The sequence below is a fragment of the Phytophthora parasitica genome (assembly GCF_000247585.1).
Source record: "Phytophthora parasitica INRA-310 unplaced genomic scaffold supercont2.10, whole genome shotgun sequence".
Taxonomy (NCBI): Eukaryota; Oomycota; class Peronosporomycetes; order Peronosporales; family Peronosporaceae; genus Phytophthora; species Phytophthora nicotianae.
In genome coordinates this window covers 1,500,761-1,520,468 of record NW_008648996.1, presented here as the reverse complement: position 1 = coordinate 1,520,468, position 19,708 = coordinate 1,500,761, and the positions used below count along the sequence as shown (strand labels likewise).

The window sequence follows — 19,708 nt, the reverse complement described above, 5'->3', positions numbered from 1 at the left end:
ATTAAAATCGTCAGAAACTGCCATTATTAAATAATAAATTAACAATATAATTACAGTAATGGCAGTTTCAGACAATCTTAATCAAAACTTGTACTTGAAGTTTAATATACACTATCGATCCGGAAACATTTCATTTTATTCACATGTCTATAGTCAGCAGTCGAGTCCCGGGAAAATACCCAGTTATCTATGGTTTACGTTAACAGATTTTCTCACACGATCTAGCAAAAATCGACACTTTTCGGTGGTCAACCATGATTTGTTACTTTCGCTATCATGAATATGGTAGAGCAGCGTTGTGTACATATAATTGGCGATAATCTAAGAATAGTAGTTGTGTTGGGCCTTGAAACACTCGTAGTTTTCAAGTTACTGCGAGTAAGAAAATTCGTACTTAAAAGCGTGGAATGGCTTCTTTCCGTTCCAATTTTAGCTATTGACCAATAGGAATCGGCGAAAAGCAACAATCTGACAATATTGAGCGCACCTCCGGAAACCTCACCTTGTGCATTGGATAACAGTCGCAAAAAGTCTGTCTTAGCGTATGATGCACAGTTTCGTGAAAATTCGAGTTAAACACGAAATTATCTTGAACAATAAGTTTTGTAGAATGGAGACGCTAATATTTCGCACTTCACTTGTTTTTTTTTTCAATAAATCTCGATCACAGTGGCAAATCACCAGGTCAAAGTTGAGACAAGTACGATCTGACGATAACAAAAAGCTCCAGGTCAGGACTTTCACCGGAATTGGTTACCGAGCCGGCGTCTCCTTTATAAGCCTGCTTATTTTCACTCTCGCCACACTATCAGCCTGCAACCTCTTCCCTTCCCTTACTGCCCACTGAAGCATTTGTAGCTATTGGATGAAGTATGAACCAGTGTCTGCAGTGTACAACGGAGTTAAACTGGCGTTCATACCAGACTATTCGAAATGTAAGTTTTATAAAAAAAATTAAAGTCTTATCGATAAAATACGATATTATTGTGAATATCCGAGTATTTCAGCTGCGAATCAGTTAGATCCGAAAATAGCGCGGCTTAGACTAATTATGCGCTTTTATTGCGAAAACTCAATTGTTCGCTGCATATAGTGCTGTACCGTATATATCACAGATATCCAAACTACACACCCATAATTCGCGAAAATCTCACTTTTTGCGACTGTGACCTATTGTTAAAACATTAATTTGTGCTACCGGCCTTTTTCGCTTGAGAGGTATCTGTGCCCTCTCCACCAGTACACTTACTACTGCCACTCGTCTTTTGCTTTGCTCGTCGACCAGCGGCGACTTTCTTGATGTTAAACTTGGTCACATGAGCTACCAACATCACGCGATTTTCCGCAGCTGAAAAAGTTTGTCGTTTGCGTGAATACCCAAAGTAAAAAACTGTTAGTACCACAATTATCGCCGAAAACACAATGATCTCTATCCCGCCGTTATCTTGGAAGGCAACCACTGCAATAATTGCTAAAACCCAAACAACCATGGAGTAAGCAGCTCCAGCAATTCCCCACGGGCTCCGAAACTCCGAGCTTTTGATGTTGCGATAGTTTCGTTTGAGTGAAATGTAGCCGATGCATTGGCCTGTATACGACATAAACGCCGATAATACACAGATCCGGAACAGATGATCCCCCACCGCAGGGACGAAATAGGAAATAATACAGAGTGCATAGCTGAGTGCTGATCCGGCTAGGAAAGCACCATAGGGCGTCTCGTTTTCCTTCGTTGTCTTGGATAAAAAATGTGGTAGAAGACGAGACATTGCCATAGCAGCAATAAGTTTGCCGTAACACCACATAAACCCGAAAGCTGTAGCGTAAGTGGCCGGTAGTGATAAAATGGTAGCAGTGTGATGTGAAATATTGAACATGAGTGTAAATCCCCTGTTGAACGGAACGAGTTCGCTTGGTAGCGTAGCCAATCCAGGTGGTAAGGACGCCGTCACGAAAAAAATCACCAAACCAGTGCAAAATAGTGTCACGACGCACGAAACTTGAGCAATCGGAACAACTTTCTTAGGCTGGACCACCTGGTCACTTGACATATTTAATGCTTCCACGCCCACGAAGAACCACGCCGCTAACGGAAATGCTTTCATAAATCCTGAAACCCCGTCAACGAATTCGAAATTTGGATCGGCGCCGTATTTCCCGAAATTCACAAAAGCGAACGATCCCAAGCAGTAGATCACAACGATCATAAGTGAAATGGTACCGATCCCGAGATTAAATATCCAGAATGCACGACCTCCTTTGATTTGGATGACAAGCGCGCTGGCATAAAAAAGAGTCCATAACAATGGCGAAAGGAACTCTAACCAGGGAACGGCATCGACGATGAGATCAACAAATGAAATGGTGGATGTCGAGACGTACGCGATGTACTCGAGAGCTTCACAACATCCGATTATGAAGGCCGGATAAAATCCAAGTGTGCATCGTGCCAAACCATAGGCGCCTCCCGCGAATGGCAGCGCGCCTGTGATTTCTGCTGTACAGCAGCAAAATGTGATGTACGCACTAGCAATCAGCAAATAGCCGAAAAGGAAACTGTAAATTCCAGCGTTAACGCCTTCGTTCCAGCAAAAATACTGCCCACCGATCACAGTGGTGATCCCGAGCATATAGATATCCATTTTCCCGTGTCTGTACTTGATCGTGTGGTAAACTGAGGGCCCAGAGGCGGTTCGAGAGGTTTCTTTCTCTCCATTTGGCAGAATTTGCGCAGGAAGAGGCTGAACTGATGCCGATTTCTTGTATATATTGAGGATTTTCATTTCAGCTTAGCGATGGTTGATGAGAGCGCCTAAGCACTTTCTGGAGTGAGTCAGCAATGTGGATCATCTCTGTCTAAGTATAAATTAGTAGGTATGAGAACGGGCCGTTCTCCACCAACACAAGTTGTTTTTTTGTGGTGCTATTTCTGACGAACTGAAACTTCCGAGGACGAGTACTGTAGTTATTACGTTAAGTGTTCTTATTTCAAAGAAAAGTTCTTAATCTAAAAGGTGATTCCTTCGCTTTCGTAATAACCACATAGTAGTTTACGTCAAATCGTCGGCATCCGACCCTTATCTTTTATTGGAAATGGTTAATTCCGCATCCGCATTTGACTGAACTTCACTAAACTTAGCCTTTCCATCAACATCTATTAAGAAATCGTAAGGCGTTACCGCCTACGATAACTGTGACGGGGTCACACAGCACCTTGCGCTGAGGAAGTAGGCTTCCTCTAGAGTATACAAACTCTAAGTGAACGACCGTTCACGTGTCCCTGGTCTGAGGGGACGAAGTACTCAGTTGAGAGTACGACTAAGACTATACGTAAACTTAACTCAGTTTTTTAATACAAACTATAAGTTACCTATAATGAAGCTATGTAGATATGCAATGATTGGCTCCTAGAGCCCCTGGTATCATGTACCAGGTATTACAAGAGTGACTGGTCACTCTTCATGAAACTTGGGTACACTTGGGGTTGTACCCCGTTACAATAACTACAGCCTCCCATTGGCTGGATCAATTCAGAAAACGCATCGAACGTAGGCACAATGAGTGGTGGAAGTTCGCAACCCACGGTTGGTACAGCAAGCGATGTAGAGGCAGTACGCGATGCCTGCGTGTCGAAGCACACCAGAGTGAAGTATAAGAGTAGTCTGAACGGTATCAAGAGATGGATTGTGGAGGATCTATCCAAGTAAGATGCTAACACCGGCAGATTCTTTGACGAGCACGACGAACTTGTTCTAACGGAGTTTACTATGATTCCTAGTCTATGTGGTGAGGTCAATATGATGGGAATATTACAGGTATGACTCGCTAGTCTGGTTCAACACGCTCACAATCTACAAACGCATTTACCAACTGACCACACTCTACTTTCAACGCAAGTAATACGAAATCCAGTGGTGCTTCAAAGTTACCGCAAAATCTCACAGCTGGCGAGTCTCCGAGGATGCAACCCACTGAAATACCGCCTTATATCGAGTTGTATAAAAACCTTGACAAACAACAGGAATCCATTAACTTTTTGCCAGAAAAGTTGGAAAAAAGGTTGGAGCACGTGCTGGAAAGCAAGGGTGTTGTAGCTGGGAATATTACGCGAGAGTTATTATGCGAAGAAATTCAACAGAAGTCAGTCTTCAACGTAATTTACTAACTCGTGACGCTGTAGCTACTACTGCACCAAAACGCTCGTATTTTACATGGGGTGGAAAGTTTCACCTTCTTCCCAGAGAATTTAACTTTCCCCCATTTGACCCCCTATGCTTCAGTGGTTTGGGAATCCAATCCTCGGTTACCCTCCGTATAGAGGGATACCGTCTGATGATTTAGAAACACCTCAGAAGAAAGTAACGCTATCTTTGTGGTCAATCATGATGGGGCACATCACGACCGGAATTGAAGCACACTTGGGCACTCCAATGCCTACAGTCGTCGATGAACCCCACCCTATCAAGTTGTTTAACATAGGATATAAGGTACTTTGACTAAAGCCGAGCAAACGAAAGCGTAGAACAGGACAGCTGAAGCTGTCAACAGTACTCTGACTCGTCTGACAAAATGACCAAGATCAGGAAAGAGATCACCAACCAACCTCCAAACCACGAATACGGCCAAGATGCGCAAGCGATGGTGTTCACTCTGCTCGCGATGACGTAGTAGAAGCACCCAAACAGGTAAACAGTATTTGAATCTTAGCAATACATGATTAAGCTTTTGATTAAGGTTTTCAACCAATCACATCACATCATCATACCGTCACAGAATGCCTCTTGCGTTTTCTCAAGTCAATTGAATATTATATTTATCTATCTATCTGGGTAAAAAACGCAACTCCAAGATCATTAATCGGTTGGTTTTATTATTGAATATTAAACCAGGATAGAATATGTGCAATTATGGTGTACTAGTGAAAGGATTCATTATGCTATGGTCCAGTACTTCTGCCACTTCTGCCGGATCTAAGAGACCTAATCGATTTGATAGGCTTTCCGATTGCTGCGACTTGACTGGGGCGTCTTCCATCTGAAGCTTCGCTGTTGCCTTTCGTATGGTGGCTACTATTTGTGGCGCTTGCACTTTGGTTCTTCTGGCGCCGAGCAGCTGCAACTTTTTTAATGTTGAATTTAGTCACGTGGGCGACCAACATGACCCGGTTCTCTTGAGGAGAAAAAGTCTGGCGCTTCCGTGCGTATCCAAAGTAGAAGAGCGTCAAGAGTGCAACGACAGTCAAAAACACAAAGGTCTCGACACTGCCGTTCCCCTGGAATGCAACGATCCCCACAATACTTAGCACCCACACCAGCATTGAATACAGAGCTCCCCACGATCCGAATGGACTGCGAAACTCGGAACTCTTGATGTTGCGGTAATTGTGTTTAAGGGAGATGTAGCCGATACATTGACCAGTGTACGACATGAAGCCTGAGAGGATACAAATGTTGAAGAGATACTGTCCGATCGATGGAGCCCAATACACCACTAGACATAGAGCGTAGCTCACAATCGTTCCAGCAATTAGAGCAGCGTAAGGAGTGTCATTCTGTATCGTTGTTTTGTTTAGAAATGAAGGCAGTAACTTAGACGTTGCCATTGCCACTATCAGTTTTCCATAGCACCACATGAATCCAAACGCGGTGGCGTAAGTGGCTGGTAGTGATAACACAGTCGCAGCCTTGCGAGGAATATCCAATAGCAGTGTGAATCCATTGTTAAAAGGGACTAGCTCGGTCGGTAGAGACTTCAATCCAGGTGGCAATGATACCGTGACAAAGTACACAAATATTCCAGTCACGAATAGTGTCAAGACGCATCCGACTTGAGCAATGGGGACTATATGCTTCGCCTGTTCGACTTCATCACTGGCCATTGGTAAAGCTTCCACTCCAACGAAAAACCAGGCAGCAAGAGGGAGGGCCTTCATAAACCCCTGGAATCCATCCGCAAACTCTAAATCAGAGTCAATAGCGTATTTTGCAAAACTGACGAACGGGAGTGAGCCAATGCAGTAGAGAACGACAATCAACAACGAGGTAACTCCAAGCACGAGATTGAAGATCCAGAATGCTCGACCACCTCTGATGTGGAATACCAACGCACTAATGTAAAAGAGACCCCATAATAAAGGACGAAATGGCTTCATCTCCGGTGCAGCCTCGACGACAAGATCGACGAATGCGATAGTTGAAGCAGAGACGTACGCGATGTACTCGAGTGCTTCGCAACACCCAATCATGAAGGCAGGATAGAATCCGAGTGTACAACGCGCGAGTCCATAAGCACCGCCTGCAAACGGTAAGGCGCCAGTGATTTCAGCCGTACAACAACACAGAGTGATGTACGCACTTCCAATGAGAAGGTAAGCGATGAAAAAACTCCAGAGACCAGCAGAGATGCCTGCATTCCAACAGAAATACTGCCCACCGACGACAATCGTGATGCCAAGCATGAAGATGTCCCATTTCCCAGGTTTGTAGCTCACTGCAGTGTGTTTAGCGACTGGACCGATGGAGCTGGCAGTTCGAGTTGTGGTCTGTTTGAGCAGTGTGGACGACTCAGGAGGTGACCGTGTCGGGTTTGACTGCACTCGCACAGACCGGATAGACTGTTGCGTCGGAGCAATAGACACCTTGGTCATTCTGTTGACTTACTCCCCTTGCCGATCGCTGAATGCTTCGAGCTCCAAAACCAAGAATATAATGAGCCGACAAGGTAACAACCTGGACGTGCGATGATGTATACACCTTCAAAATAGGTTGCTCTCATGCCTGGTCTCCAGTTAGAGCACGCTTATCCAATGTGATCGATTTTTAAAGATCGAATTAACTGTCAATTACAGTGCAGGTCGTAAATGCAATCCATCAGGAGAAATCCCACCTCTGAGGGTCCTTACTTATTCCTCAAAGGTGGAAGCTCATAGAGCTTCTCAACACGAAAAAAATTGAGCACCACTGTCCAGGCCGAGCAGATCGCTCAGGGCCCAGAGAGTTGGCGAAGTTCTATGAAATAGAGATGCGACTCCCGTTAAATCCGCTCTAAGTTAACTCTAACCTAATTCCGAGTCGCCAGAGACTCCATGTACTTCTTCTGCAGCTCGAACGCCACGAGGGTGATGCCAAACAGCGGCGCCTGCACCATCATACGCGGCCCTGCGCCCTTCATAAGCGCCATGGGGCCGTTGGCAGACACGATTTTCCGGACACAGTCGACCATGCCAGTGTATGGAGATCCCTTCATCTGGAGTCGTGTCTTGATCACGTCAGCTGGTGTGCAGATCGCAGCAGCGCCAGCGCCGGCCACAGCTCCAGCCGTCACAATAGACAGCACCGAGTTCTTACCCGTGGCCTTGTCTGCCCAGGCGTCACGAAGCGTAGCGTAGGACGGGAAGAAGAGGATAGCGTACGGAACATCGCGCATGAAGCACACGCCTGCTCCCTTGTACACGCCGCGGATTCCTAAACTCCTTGCGATCTCCAACGCCGTTTGTCGTTCTGCAACTGGCAGCGACGTCTGCATTTGCAAGCGGATCTTGACGATCTCAACCTACACAACGTTTACAGTCTCAGTTAGCTAAAGTACTTTAAAAGACACCGTATAATTTCCAACCACTTCGTACCGGGTTAGTGATGATGGATTGCGCACAACCAGCACCGGCACCAGCCAGCGCTTGCTTGGTCAGTGACAGGTTACCGTCAGCGTCGGCGAAGTATTCTCGGAGCTGCTCGTTGACTGCAAGTTTGATGGCCTTTTCGGGGAGAACTCCCATGAGTGTAGGGGGCAGACCACGGTACAAACCGCGCAGTCCGTCGGTGGCCACAATGTGCTTGAAGCATTGCACAGGTCCGGAGAACGCCATGCGTCCACCCGTGCGTGTTTGGCCCTGCAGATGCGTCTTGACGATGTCCATGGGGAAGGTGGCGACCATTCCGACAGCTCCTGCCATACCGCCCACAGCGAGTTTCAGGTGGAGCGGGATTGCAGTGGGCGCCTGCATGGTCTTGGAGCTAGATGCAGCCTCCCGGGAGGGCAGCGAGCGCACTTTGAGCGGAGAAATGTGACGGAGTGTAGCCGAAGACGTCATTCTGGATTTATAGGCGACGGGAGGAAGGAGATGACGCTTCGAAGCCGAAAAAACAGGAATGAGGCAGTGCAATGGCACTTGCGCGCATGGTGGCGAGCGGATTGAGCGCTGGGGCGCACACAGCGACGACCTCCAGAACGCACGCTGCACCTGGTGCAAGATGCTTCAATTGCTACCAGCCGTTTTATTCTGCTTGGGGGTTTCGTTGCTACGTTTAGCAAAGCTAAAAAAGTAAATGTGGGGAAAGTTGAGAAGGTTATTGTGACTATATTGGGTAATATAAGGATTTTTGAGAGGGTGTACGTGTAGTTTTAGATAAATGATTCGGCTCATCTTTTTTTGTGAGACAGCGGTTGGGGACAGCCGTTGGGGACACTTTTGCTCGCCAGTCATGAGCCGTTGCACTGTGCGTATTTTGACTTGTTTTGGCAGTCAGACGCACAGTTTGGCGGGAGCGAGGCATATCCTGGATGCACAATCGGTGCTGCTCAGCTTTTTCGTGTTTGCTTGGGGACCAATTTCGTGGTTGCGCATTCGAGATAGACTCAACTCGGTTGCTGCTTGGTGCGAGCTGGTGCCGGTAGTTGAGAATTTACAAGTGAATATATTTTCTCCTGGCACTTGGTAGCTACAAGTATACTCTCAACTTCCGAGTCGCTGCTCCAACGCTCTCGCTTGCCACCCGAAAGAATGTTCTAGTGGCTTAGAGAGAGCGGAGATTACAGATACTGCTCATGCGCTTAACGATGCTTTGAAGAAGCCCCGCAGTTGCCAGAGACAGACCCAGTCTTGAAGTGTGCATCACTTCAGTTTTTAACACTACCTTTGCATGGAAACGCGCTGTCAAACGGTTACTTGGTTTTACTATGTGGCCACTTGTAAATATTTCCATTAATCAATCTGTGGACGAACGCGGAGTTGATGTACTTGCTGATAGGAAGACCTTCTCGATTTCTACAAGATTCGACGTATCAAAGGAGTCCGCCTCGACACGAGGCTCGAGGTGGAGTGGTGGTGGGTAATTGGAAGGAGCGAGAGGCTGAGCTTCGTCAGGTCACAGCTGTGTCCGGGTAGTAAGGGTGCTCGACTGACTGTACTTGTACGCTAGCTTCGCGGTACAATATCCAAGGCTGTGTATGTGCGTGCGTGTAAAATTCAGGCTGGGGTATACCCCTGAGCGCATGCAGCCATGAGATTCCATCGCGTTCTTATCTGCAACGCCAGTATCCCACGATAGCGGATGCAGCCATCGTGCTTAGCAGCATTTTCAGCGGATCAGTCTATCCGCTGGATTGTACCTATAGATCAAGCGAAAATCGAAATCCGGCAACTAAAATAATGTTTGTGACTCCGACGAGACAGGATAGTGCTGTCGAAGCTCGTAGGAATGGAAAGGTGATGAAGGCTTGTTGGACAGTTGTCCAACATTCCCTTTGTGGCAAGTTTCTGTGGCCTCATCGTTGTGATCGAGGCTTGCAAATGTCTGTCACTTTGGCAGGCATCACCCGTTAAGCATCCTTATCCGCCAAATATTTACTCGCCTATTTAAAATGGTTGGTAGCTTGGATACTAGTATTTGCAAAATAATCCTGTACAGCTATTGTGAAGCATTTGTTTAAACCACGCCACCGTGAATTTGATAGTTGCTTGATAAAAGGATACCCAACGGTAGTTTTTTTTTGCTTGTAGCCTCGCAAGTGTATTCACTGAGTTTAACATGTTCAAAGCCTAAGCCTTTCAGAACATCAAGTGAGCTTGATGGTGTAAATATTTTCCCCTCTCTACGTAGTAGGTAAATGCTGATCTAAACTCAGCAAGCTTCGTCTTCCGTGCGTGGTAAGGAGTCTAAACTGGCGGTAGGAGACGGACAAGGCATTGGTCTTGGCGAGATAAGGGTATCGTCCTGCACCACGTGCTTCTCCATGAACTCGATGAATCGGTCCCCGTAGAAATCCGGATTCACGGACGAGATCTGTTTGCGGTTGTGACGCAGACCCTTGATAAACGTCTCTGCGATCTTGCGTGTGTTATACTGCTGCAAGATGTCGATGATGCCCAAGAAATACACGAATCCGTTCTTACGGCCGTGACGGTCGCGTCCATAGATGCCTCCTTCATCCTTACAGAACACAGATTCCGAGTACTCTGCATACGCCGTCGTGTCCAGTAGACGAGGAGATAACGGAGCCATACTAGACCCTGAGCCTCTGGGCGTCGACGGCAACGATCCAAATGAGCCACGGTTGGCTGGAGAAAAGTCTCCGAAGGCGCTGCCAAAGCTAAAACCTCCATCACTACTCGTCTCCGAGTCGTTGTCCGAGTCCAGATCCAGACTCAAGCGGCCTTCACTGCCCGTCGGAGTGTTCGGAGGAGACAGAGCGAGTCGTGTCTGAATGGAAGAGCGAACTGGAGGAGGCTGCAGTTGAATGTCACTGTCCGGCATTGACGTGGACCGAAATGGGCGCGGCGGGGGAGCAGATACGAGCTCGGGTTCTGAACGTGCAGGGGAAGCAGGTAACGACTTGGAGCTGCCTCCTTGCTCCGACGTGACACTGTCTGAGCTATCACTAGTGGGTGTGCCTGTATACAGGTCATTCTGTAGCTCACATCCGGAGTCATGCACACCGATGAGAAGACTGTAATCCATGATTTTCATCTGCTTTAGAAACTCGACATCTTTGCGCAGTTGAACGAGGAAAATCGCACGTCGAGCCATCCCCATCTGCAAGTGGAATCCTTTGTCCAGTAGATCGTTGTCTTTCAACACGCCAGCGCTGCCTCGCTCGTGCTCTTTAGGAGACGCGTGACGTCCCACACGCGAGCCTTTCAAGTCGAACCGCGCGTGGATATCCAAGGGCGTATCGAAGACACTGGCCATGATGACGAAATGCATCTTCCGTCTCAAGTGGTGCATCTTGACGCGATGCATGCCGTAGAACCGCGTGATCAACGTGTTGGGGTTCTCCATCACGAACTTGTAGTAGTGAGGCAAGATACGACGCAGGAACTTGGACTCATCTTTGGTCTGCGTCTTGATCATGAACCTCCCGTCGTGCGAGTAGAAGAAAAACTGGCCAGACTTGGAGTTGGACATGAACTCGATGAAGTTAAAGTCTCCGCTCAGAGTCAACATGTAGTCGGCCAGGTCGATCCCGAAGCGACGACGCACTTGACGGAACACGTCGGGCGAGTAGTCCTTGAACTTGAATGGATGTTGCAGCTGCGAGTTGGCCGGGAAGATCTTGTTGTCCACCACCATAAAGTCGTCCATGGTCAGTCGCTGCTTGAACGGCTTCTGCAGTCCAGCAGAGTCTCGGATGCCGCACATCATGCCGTAAGTGAGTGCGTATTGTTCGTGCTGGAGGTTGATGACGTTCCCCTCGGGCGCCTTGAAACTGCGCTCGACGTTCTGGTATCTCGCGTGGCTTGTTTTGGTCTTCCCGATGCGCATGCGCTTCTCTAAAATGGCCAAATTCGTTGCCTTGTCGAACGTTTTGGACGGCGGCGACGTCTCTGGCGCGTCGGAATTCTCGGTCGTTGTAGTCATATCGAGCGTCGTGGACGTCGTGGAGACCGACGTGGTGCTGGCTGTGATCATCGAGCTGCTGGTTGCCCTCCCATCGCTCTCATTGAACGTCGGGCTGCCTTGAGACGACGGAGTTCTGGGTCTTCGGCGGTCAGGAGATGGAGCTTTGACTGCGATGTCCTTGACGTTGTCAACGAGCTCACAGCCAGAAGCTGGCACGACAACTTCGAGAGGCATGACGACGTGCTCGAATACACCGCAGAGTCGGCAGATTCCTGAATGGCTGCAGCGTCCTCGAGGCTGGTGGAGAAATCGCGAGGACGAGGCTGAAGCCAGCCGCGCACATCAACGGTAGTCACCGGCCACCACATGGCCTTGAACATCCATTTTCAGCACCAAAGTCGCTATTTGCAGCGTCATGCGCCACTAAAAGCCCATCAGAGACGCGTATTTTCAGCATCAACAGGAGCTTTAATTGGTGAGCGACTGAAGGATCAGAACGCTCTAGAAGCCACCTCAACGTACCTTGATGTGTAGTCAAAAATTGACTAAGCGAGCATGAGCTGAACGCTCAGCGTGTTGGACAATGGGGTGTGTGTGTCATTTTTGTGAGGGTTTTCTACATGTACTCCAGCATCCTGGTGCCTGTCTACGATTTCCTAGCCCGATTTATGGCTAGTAGAGAGAGCTCTGAGCAGCTTAGACGGTGGCCTGGCCGCCGCGCTGCTCGATCAGCAGTTTCCAGAACTCGTGGGTCTCGGCCACTGTGGCCTCCGCGAAGTCGCGACCCATGCACTTGTCGTCGTAGCCGTACTTGTTGACCTGCGGCAGCTTGTAGTCGCGCAGCCAGTCGTGGATGGCCGTGATGCAGCCAGGCATGTGCGCTTCAATGTCCGCCACGTCGTTGATGAGCGGGGCGTAGTGGTCCTCCACGTTGATGCAAATAACCTTCCAGTCCGTCTCATTGTCGTCAATCAAGGCGAGAACGCCCAGGATCTTGACCTGCACGATGGAGCCCGTACGCCACTGCTTCGTTCCGATTTCCACGACATCAATCGGGTCATTGTCACCCACACAACCCGTGCCTTCCGTCACATGGGACGGATCCTCCCACGTCTGGGGCATAGCGCCGTAGTTAAACATCATCTCTCCCCAGCCATATTCGCGCAGCTTGCCGTTCTTCGTGTCCTGCTTAATGGGGTTGAACGGCTCACCCGTGGCGATCTCCATTTTCTTACGCGTCCACTTAGGGATCTCGCAGATAAAGTTGACAGTTCCGTCGGGATTGTACAGCGGAATGTCGTGCCACGGCGAGATCTGCTGACGTTCGCCATTGGGTCCCGTGTGGTAGAAGTTGACGCGGAACTCGAAGCTCGGGAAGGCGCCCACAGCCTCCGTCTCGATGTTTCCCACCTCAGGGTTGGCGATACGAGCCTTGAGGAATTTGAACTTGGCCTGGTAGCGACGCATGGCTTCCGTCTGGTTGTCTGCCGCGTGGTCGTCGTTCCACCACTTCATGAACGAGTTAAAGTCGATCTGGCCAGTGGCAGATTTGCTGTGCATGTACGAGATGGCTTCACGCGCATCTTCGTTGGAGATAGGCTCTCCTAGCTTCGCGTGGAGGTCCAGGAGATCGTCTTCGCTGATGAAGCCGTTGCCCTGCACGTCGAAGAGGTTGAAGATGGCGCGCATACGCTCCATCTCCTGCGGCTCCATGTTGAGCTCCGTGCCATCGTCCAGTACCGAGCCACGACGTGTACGCGCAGCCGAGATCTCGGCACCGTATTTCTTCTCAGCCTGTTCGTACGAGGCCAACTCGGCCTTGAGTGTAGTCACTTCACTACGCAGATCCTCGAGCTCGACGGCCATGGACAGCACGTCCGGGTCCTCCTCACGCCACGAGTCGCTGCGTTTGGAGCGGAAACTCGCGCCCTTGGGCGAAGACGAAGGAGACGAGGCCACAGGACGCGTGTACTCGACCTTCTCGCCGTCCTTTTTGTCGGGCGCATTGTCGATACACTGCTGCATGACGTCGATCCATTTCTGCTGCTCCTCGGACGAGTCCGTGTACACACGGAAGCAGTTGTCGGCGGGCGTGTAGAACTGGAAGCCGTTGGGCTTGCCGTCCCACGCGTGTACTGAGCTGAAGGGGATTTTGCCGCGGATTGCGCGCTTCTCAAAGTCCTCGAGGGACAGGAAGTACACGATCTGCAACTCGCCGGCGTAAATGACGCAGTAGCGCTTCTTCCAGAGCAGCGAGTTGCGCTCCGGCTTCTTGTATAGGACGCCAGCGATCAACACTTCGCGGTTGTCGACGGCGTGCGCCTTGGACTGTTTGAGGAAGTTGGCGAACGACGCGATAGTGGACGCCATGACGACAGAGTGATGGTCTTGAGCTCGAGCCTGCAAATCGGGGAATGAAGGGGAGGATCCATTGGAGACTGGCCACGTAGGCGGCGAATCCCAAAATTGCAAGTAATTTTGGGCAGAAATTGGGATGGCGTCCTGGTTATGTGAGATCACAGGAAATAACGGACCAATCACGGAATTTTTACATTCCCTATGCAGTCCGTCGAACAATAAAATTCAGCAACTTTGTGTTGATTTAACTCCGGGAATTGCGATAAATCGTGAATTCGGTGGCGATGCAGAGCCAAGTTGCAATAGAGCTTGCGCTGTGGCGTTGAGGTGGGCGGACGTCGATCTTGTCGATAAAACCAAGCAGAGTGTCGTCGCCTCGACTCTTTTCGATCGGACAGCAATGTGGTCAGAGACACGACGAGCAGCGAAATGGCCACGTCACGGAATCTTGGCTCGCGGCAAACAGAATCTCTCCCATGATGCAGAGGACTGCCAAACGCTGCACTTGAGAAATATCGCCGGTCAACTGTAGTCGCCCGCCACCACTGAGCCAACGTTGGCGGCAGGGTTCGTCATAGCAATTGCGTGTCATTAATCCAGCGAGCCATCTGTCGCCAAGTACGTCAGCAGCGCAGAACCGGTGCGAGTTAACGGCGATCTTCAGCTTCACAAGTCTCAGACAATGCCGCCAGATGAGTAGGGGGAAGTGGGTAAGACTCTCGTGGCCGTGCTCCGTTCTTGTTTTCGGTGAATTTAAGTTATTTAGCGGTGCTAACGACAATATTCACGCTGCAGAGCTATTGATAGGATACTCGAAGACGGGGCGAAAATCTTTGATATTCATGTCGTTGGACTGAAATATCTCACGTAAACTTTGCGCTCGACCTGAACTTCCTCAGCGGCCATGGTCGGTATCAAAGTGCGGCCTTCTGCGTCGCACGATCAACCACGGCGCCAAACTGTCATCTCTCAAGTTTCTGGAGTTTACCACAAGACAAAAAGCTGCTGGAATCAGTTTCAGATCGGCCATCGAGAATGCTACTCCATCGAGCGAATGTTGGCTCTACGAGACTATTACGAGCAAACGTCGCTGCTCCGAGTCATTTTGGTGTGTTTACTCACTCCTTTGCCTGCTTTTACCGTCGCGATACTTATTGAATGCATCCCGTTGGCTTCTCCATCCGATGGCTGGCGAGCCAATTACGCATTCTACATTCGACTCTTCCTCTCCAGTTTCCCCATGGCAATAGGCGGCGTACTACAGGTGAAGCAGGTCATTCCTCCGGGTATTATTTCCACCAAAGCGACGATAGGAATTGGAATCGGCACTGCTTCAGGCTACGTGGTCTGTGCCCTGTCGTTGGCAGCTTGGTGGGAATTCCCCGTACCTTTTGGCTACGTCGTGATGGTAGGTCCATTCGTGTTCTTCTTCATGATGAGTTTTGGTCTCGCTATCAGACTATTTGCAATGAACTCGGCACTACGTCAGCAGATTATCCCTCAATTGTCTGTGCTGGCTACTCAGGGTCTTCTGGCGGGATGTTACCCTCCTTATTTTGCAGCTTTTCGCCAGTTGTCTGGACTCCAGCAGACAGCTTTTGTCCTCGTGATGCCGTTCATCAAGACGCTAAACAAGCAGTACACTGCCAGGCGGTGTGCACACTTGCAAGAGTACATCGGGCCCATGATCATTTTCTCCGTTGACGTGTGCAACGTATTGTACACCGTCATCTGCATGCAGACCGCAGTCTCCTCACTCACGACTTTGTTCATGGTCATCTCCGACATTTTCTTCATCATAATTGCGATTCACTCGGTTTACTACCCCAACAACCGGTCGTTGCTTAAAGACAAGAACTATCTTCAAACACTCCCAGGAATGATGCTCCAAGTCTATCGAAGCGTTGACAGCTTTGAAGATCCAATTCGCGTGTGTGCCCCGTTTTCATTACCACTATTCGGGGATAGCAAACAGCTCATATCGGAGCTGTGTAATGAATCGAAAAATGCGGCCCCCAGTACTACCGCCAGCTATTCAATCAGCAGTGTCGTGCCTGTTGCATTTCGAAGACAGTCAAGTTTATCGGACATCCGCTACTTTGCCAGAAACCTCAAAGACGATGCAGACTTGACACCAGCATTCGTATCGTCTAAGCGAAGAGCATCGATCACCTCTGTCCCAATGTCGCGGCCTCCGAACGTCGAAGTATCTCGACGCTGTGTGTCATTGGTCGCAGCAACGTCAGAGCGAGTTCTGTCTCCCATATTCGACCGTCACTTACGCTCTAAGAATGCAGTACAGGAGATTCAAGACGCTCTCCGAGTGTTGTTTCACTCTGAATATATCATGCTGAGCGAATACGTCGAGTGTGTGTTGCCGGTCCTGTATGCAACATATCTTGCCATTCTCCACCACCTCCCGACAGCCGAATACTATCCGCATATGCGGTCTGTAACAACCGACAAGCTAATAGTGATACTTGAGAACATGGCGCTCTACGGGCTTGTGGAGTTAGCGTCGTTTATTGGAGTTGGTCTGCTGTTAAAGCGGAAGTTGGGCTTCTCGCCACTGTATCAAGTGGCATTCGTTCTGGAAACACAAGCACAGACCTTGCAGAGCTTGTTGTTCGTGTGGGTTCTGTGTGTCCTGCAGTTCACCTTGGTGCACAATGGTAAGTTTACCGCTCTTGCTGATCTACAACATCGTACTCATTGTATGTTGCGTTGTGGTGAAGGTGTTGATCTTGATGCTCCGTTTAAGTAGGCGCATGTCTTTAGGGTCCTCCGTCGGTAAAGTTACGTGGTCTCATACAGTATTACTGTCGGTTGTTGACGAATAGCTAACATGAAACAACAATTGGTATGAAGCAATTGTAGTTTGGTTAAGATGTGCTCGAATCCGTTCGTGGCATTCCGAGAACCTCCACCACACCTTTTCGTAGAGTGAATCGAGAGTGGCTATGTTGGGAAATACACCATCAAGAATAGCGCGCTCATACCGCCGCGTATTCTACGTCACTTCTCTCTTTCCTTACAGATCGAGCTGTCTGCACTTGCGTTCTGGAAAGATGGGTTTAAGCTCCAAGGTGCATCCGGTTGCGCTGGAAAAACCACAGCTTGTTGTTGTTGCTGTGGATACTTTTGATCGGGCCATTCAAGCTGCTGGAGACTACTGGAACCGCCTCCAAGTTGGTCACAGGGGACGATACTCAGTTCAACGTCTTCTCTCATTGCGAGACTATTGCGAGCGCACATCCCCAATACGCGTTTTCTTGGTGTGTACAATGTCACTCGTCCCATCGTTCATTATGGCCATGTTGGTGGAATGTATTCCTCTTAAACCTCCAGACGAGGGATGGAAAGCAAACTACGCGTTTTGGATCAGACTGTACGTGTCGTCTTTACCAACAGCCTTTGGAGCTGTATTTCAAGTCAAAGAAGTGATTGAGCCTGGGGTGATCTCTAGAACGGGTGTCCTGATCACTGGCATCGGCTCGTGCACCTGCTACGTGGCCTTGACAATGTTAATTGCAGTTGTGTGGAAGTTTCCCATCCCATTCGGCTACGTGCTGACTGTGGCTCCATTTGTTTTTTTCTACATGGTTTTCTTCATCTTAAGTATCGGACCTGGCGTTCTACGTAAGTCTCCAAAGTTGCGGCATCAACTCAAATCTCAGATGACGGTAATTGCAGCTCAAGGTGTTCTTGCCATTGCGTATCCCACTTTCAGTGCCGTTTTCAACCAGCTTTCCGCGACTCAGCAGTCGATCTTCATTTTTGTGCTGCCACTGATCAAATTTGTAGTGAAACAAGTGATCGCCAAGGCGTCAGCTCACCTCCGAGAATGTGTTGGATTGATCGTCGTGTTTTCCGTGGATGTGTGCAATGTCTTGTACGTTGTCGTTTGTATGCAGACTGCCATCTCTCCAGTAACTACGACGGTGATGATCACCTCGGATGCCTTTTTCGTGATATTAGCGCTTCGATCTATCTACTATCAACTAGATTCCACCCAAGGACGACTGCAGTCTATGAATTCATCCAAAGTGAACTATCTGGACGACTTGCTGGTGCTAATGCGAGACATCTTTCGAGAGACGAATGGAACACCTGTACCAATTCGAGTCTGCGCTCCGCTTGCATTACCGATGTCAATCGAAAGCACGAGATATCTGAACGATATTCTGAAATCTAGAAGAAGAAATGCCCACGATGTGGAGTCTTTCACTTTTTTACCGATCGCACCAACAGCTACGACTAGTACACAGTCCATGCGGTGTTCTTTAGATCGACAACATGATCAAGGAGAGCTGGACTGGGCAGTTCTTAATGCAACATTAGCACAAGTCACTACCACCAACAGTCAACGCGTACTCCCTGCTCGACATTCAACGGACAAATTAGTGTCAGGACCTCAGCTACCAATGACCGTACCAAGTAGAACGTCAACTCAGCGAACCGAGCCTCGATCCAAGCGCCGTATAACTGTTACCTCATCAGGACAAGACACTTCAGTACAAGACGTTCAAAACGCTCTACAGACGCTCTTTCACTCCGAATATGTCGTCATGGGCGAGTACATTGAGTGCGCCATCCCAGTCTTGTATTCGGTGTATCTTACGTTCCTGTACCATCTCCCGACAGCGGCATATTACCCGCATACACGCTGTTTAACCCCAGAAAAGTTTGCAAGAGCTGTGATGAACCTCCTTCTTTACTCGTTAGTAGAGTTCGCGTCGTTTACCGGCCTATCAATTGTACTGAGGCGCAAGTTTGGGTTCTCACCGTTGTACCAACTTGCGTTTGTGCTCGAGACTCAAGTAGCCACGCTACAAGGCCATCTCTTCCTGTGGATTTCGGTCATTTTGCAGATGACTCTGGTACATAATGGTAAGCTTAGCTATGACATATCATTGCGCTTCATATTGACATGGGGCTTGTACTTATAGGCGTGGATCTGGAGGCTCCGTTCAAATAATAATGGCAGATTAAGGAAAGTAAAAATCATCAGGTCCTGCAGCGGCTTTTTGACTTATCCTCCCCCCAGTGACTGGCGGAAATGTTTTTCAGAGCTAAGGGAGGGGGTCGGTTGATGTTTCATTTTCTGAGATAGAGTATCCAGTAATTTCCATAAATTCACGAAGTGGGATACAAATTTATAGGAATACAGCACAGTGATGGCCATGAGCATCGGTACCTGTGGTATGCTAATGATTTACAAATGTTACCTGTGTCGTCGCTCTTTCGATTAAGTCCGTCTGTTATTGTACAGAATGTTGCTCGAAAATTCATATACCCGCCTGAAATGTTATCTTTGGTTCCAAACCAAATATGTAAGGGAAATTTTGCATAGAAATATTTGGCAAAGTTGAACAAACTGCTTCAGAGACAACCAAACTATTTTTTTGTTGTTGCCACGGCTTCTAGTTGTGGTTTCGAGGAGCTGCTGTAGTAGCTTGAGGAGCAAATGCGCCGACAAAAGACTCCAAGCATTTAAAAGTTAAGTAAATGAAAATTTGCTAAATTTCAGAGGTTTTCGGGCGAAGCACGACTTTGAATCTGAAGAAATACTATTGTTATAATATTATCGGACTATCTTCATTGTATAAACTTCAAAGTATATTGTATATTCAAATCAATCATTTATCCATAAGACGGCTGTATTACGCCCAAAAATAGTCTCTTGGTAAATGTCGACATCCTGAAGGCAATCACGACTATCGTTTCCTCGT

General features: G+C 48.6%; 9 protein-coding genes across 9 annotated transcripts; 4 read left to right on the top strand and 5 right to left on the bottom strand.

Moving 5' to 3' along the window:
- Positions 1-1,184: 1,184 nt before the first annotated feature.
- On the bottom strand, positions 1,185-2,642 carry PPTG_06995 (hypothetical protein; the record flags this gene model as incomplete). Its single annotated transcript, XM_008901052.1, has 1 exon — positions 1,185-2,642. The coding sequence occupies one exon, from the start codon at positions 2,640-2,642 to the stop codon at positions 1,185-1,187; it is 1,458 nt and encodes a 485-aa protein (XP_008899300.1).
- Positions 2,643-3,557: 915 nt separating this feature from the next.
- PPTG_21998 (hypothetical protein) lies at positions 3,558-3,900 on the top strand (the record flags this gene model as incomplete). The annotated part of the gene is made up of 2 exons (XM_008901166.1): positions 3,558-3,703; positions 3,816-3,900. The coding sequence occupies 2 exons, from the start codon at positions 3,558-3,560 to the stop codon at positions 3,898-3,900; spliced, it is 231 nt and encodes a 76-aa protein (XP_008899414.1).
- Positions 3,901-4,569: 669 nt separating this feature from the next.
- Positions 4,570-4,668, top strand: PPTG_21997 (hypothetical protein; the record flags this gene model as incomplete). The annotated part of the gene is made up of 1 exon (XM_008901165.1): positions 4,570-4,668. One exon carries the CDS (start codon positions 4,570-4,572, stop codon positions 4,666-4,668), a length of 99 nt encoding a protein of 32 aa, XP_008899413.1.
- A 268-nt stretch (positions 4,669-4,936) lies between these two features.
- Positions 4,937-6,646, bottom strand: PPTG_06994 (hypothetical protein; the record flags this gene model as incomplete). The annotated part of the gene is made up of 1 exon (XM_008901051.1): positions 4,937-6,646. One exon carries the CDS (start codon positions 6,644-6,646, stop codon positions 4,937-4,939), a length of 1,710 nt encoding a protein of 569 aa, XP_008899299.1.
- Positions 6,647-6,982: 336 nt separating this feature from the next.
- PPTG_06993 (hypothetical protein) lies at positions 6,983-8,266 on the bottom strand. Its single transcript, XM_008901050.1, has 2 exons — positions 7,625-8,266; positions 6,983-7,551 (listed from the first exon to the last, which is right to left on the bottom strand). Exons 1-2 carry the CDS (start codon positions 8,087-8,089, stop codon positions 7,060-7,062), a joined length of 957 nt encoding a protein of 318 aa, XP_008899298.1. The 5' UTR covers positions 8,090-8,266; the 3' UTR covers positions 6,983-7,059.
- A 1,484-nt stretch (positions 8,267-9,750) lies between these two features.
- On the bottom strand, positions 9,751-12,216 carry PPTG_06992 (hypothetical protein). Its single transcript, XM_008901049.1, has 2 exons — positions 12,141-12,216; positions 9,751-12,041 (listed from the first exon to the last, which is right to left on the bottom strand). Exon 2 carries the CDS (start codon positions 11,850-11,852, stop codon positions 9,900-9,902), a length of 1,953 nt encoding a protein of 650 aa, XP_008899297.1. The 5' UTR covers positions 11,853-12,041; positions 12,141-12,216; the 3' UTR covers positions 9,751-9,899.
- Positions 12,193-14,055, bottom strand: PPTG_06991 (hypothetical protein). The gene has a single exon (XM_008901048.1). It carries the CDS (start codon positions 13,986-13,988, stop codon positions 12,315-12,317), a length of 1,674 nt encoding a protein of 557 aa, XP_008899296.1. The 5' UTR covers positions 13,989-14,055; the 3' UTR covers positions 12,193-12,314.
- Positions 14,056-14,626: 571 nt separating this feature from the next.
- PPTG_06990 (hypothetical protein) lies at positions 14,627-16,847 on the top strand. Its single transcript, XM_008901047.1, has 3 exons — positions 14,627-14,686; positions 14,772-16,648; positions 16,712-16,847. The coding sequence occupies exons 2-3, from the start codon at positions 14,881-14,883 to the stop codon at positions 16,738-16,740; spliced, it is 1,797 nt and encodes a 598-aa protein (XP_008899295.1). The 5' UTR covers positions 14,627-14,686; positions 14,772-14,880; the 3' UTR covers positions 16,741-16,847.
- Positions 16,848-17,044: 197 nt separating this feature from the next.
- PPTG_06989 (hypothetical protein) lies at positions 17,045-18,954 on the top strand (the record flags this gene model as incomplete). Its single annotated transcript, XM_008901046.1, has 2 exons — positions 17,045-18,866; positions 18,926-18,954. 2 exons carry the CDS (start codon positions 17,045-17,047, stop codon positions 18,952-18,954), a joined length of 1,851 nt encoding a protein of 616 aa, XP_008899294.1.
- Positions 18,955-19,708: the final 754 nt, after the last annotated feature.

Bases quoted from the DNA above. Each gene is read 5' to 3' on its own strand.
- PPTG_06993 (XM_008901050.1), bottom strand. From the start codon at position 8,089: ATGACGTCTTCGGCTACACTCCGTCACATTTCTCCGCTCAAAGTGCGC. The intron at 7,552-7,624 runs GTACGAAGTGGT...AACGTTGTGTAG, and splicing joins AATCCATCATCACTAACCCG to GTTGAGATCGTCAAGATCCG.
- PPTG_06992 (XM_008901049.1), bottom strand. From the start codon at position 11,852: ATGCCTCTCGAAGTTGTCGTGCCAGCTTCTGGCTGTGAGCTCGTTGAC.
- PPTG_06991 (XM_008901048.1), bottom strand. From the start codon at position 13,988: ATGGCGTCCACTATCGCGTCGTTCGCCAACTTCCTCAAACAGTCCAAG.
- PPTG_06990 (XM_008901047.1), top strand. From the start codon at position 14,881: ATGGTCGGTATCAAAGTGCGGCCTTCTGCGTCGCACGATCAACCACGG. The intron at 16,649-16,711 runs GTAAGTTTACCG...GTTGTGGTGAAG, and splicing joins GTTCACCTTGGTGCACAATG to GTGTTGATCTTGATGCTCCG.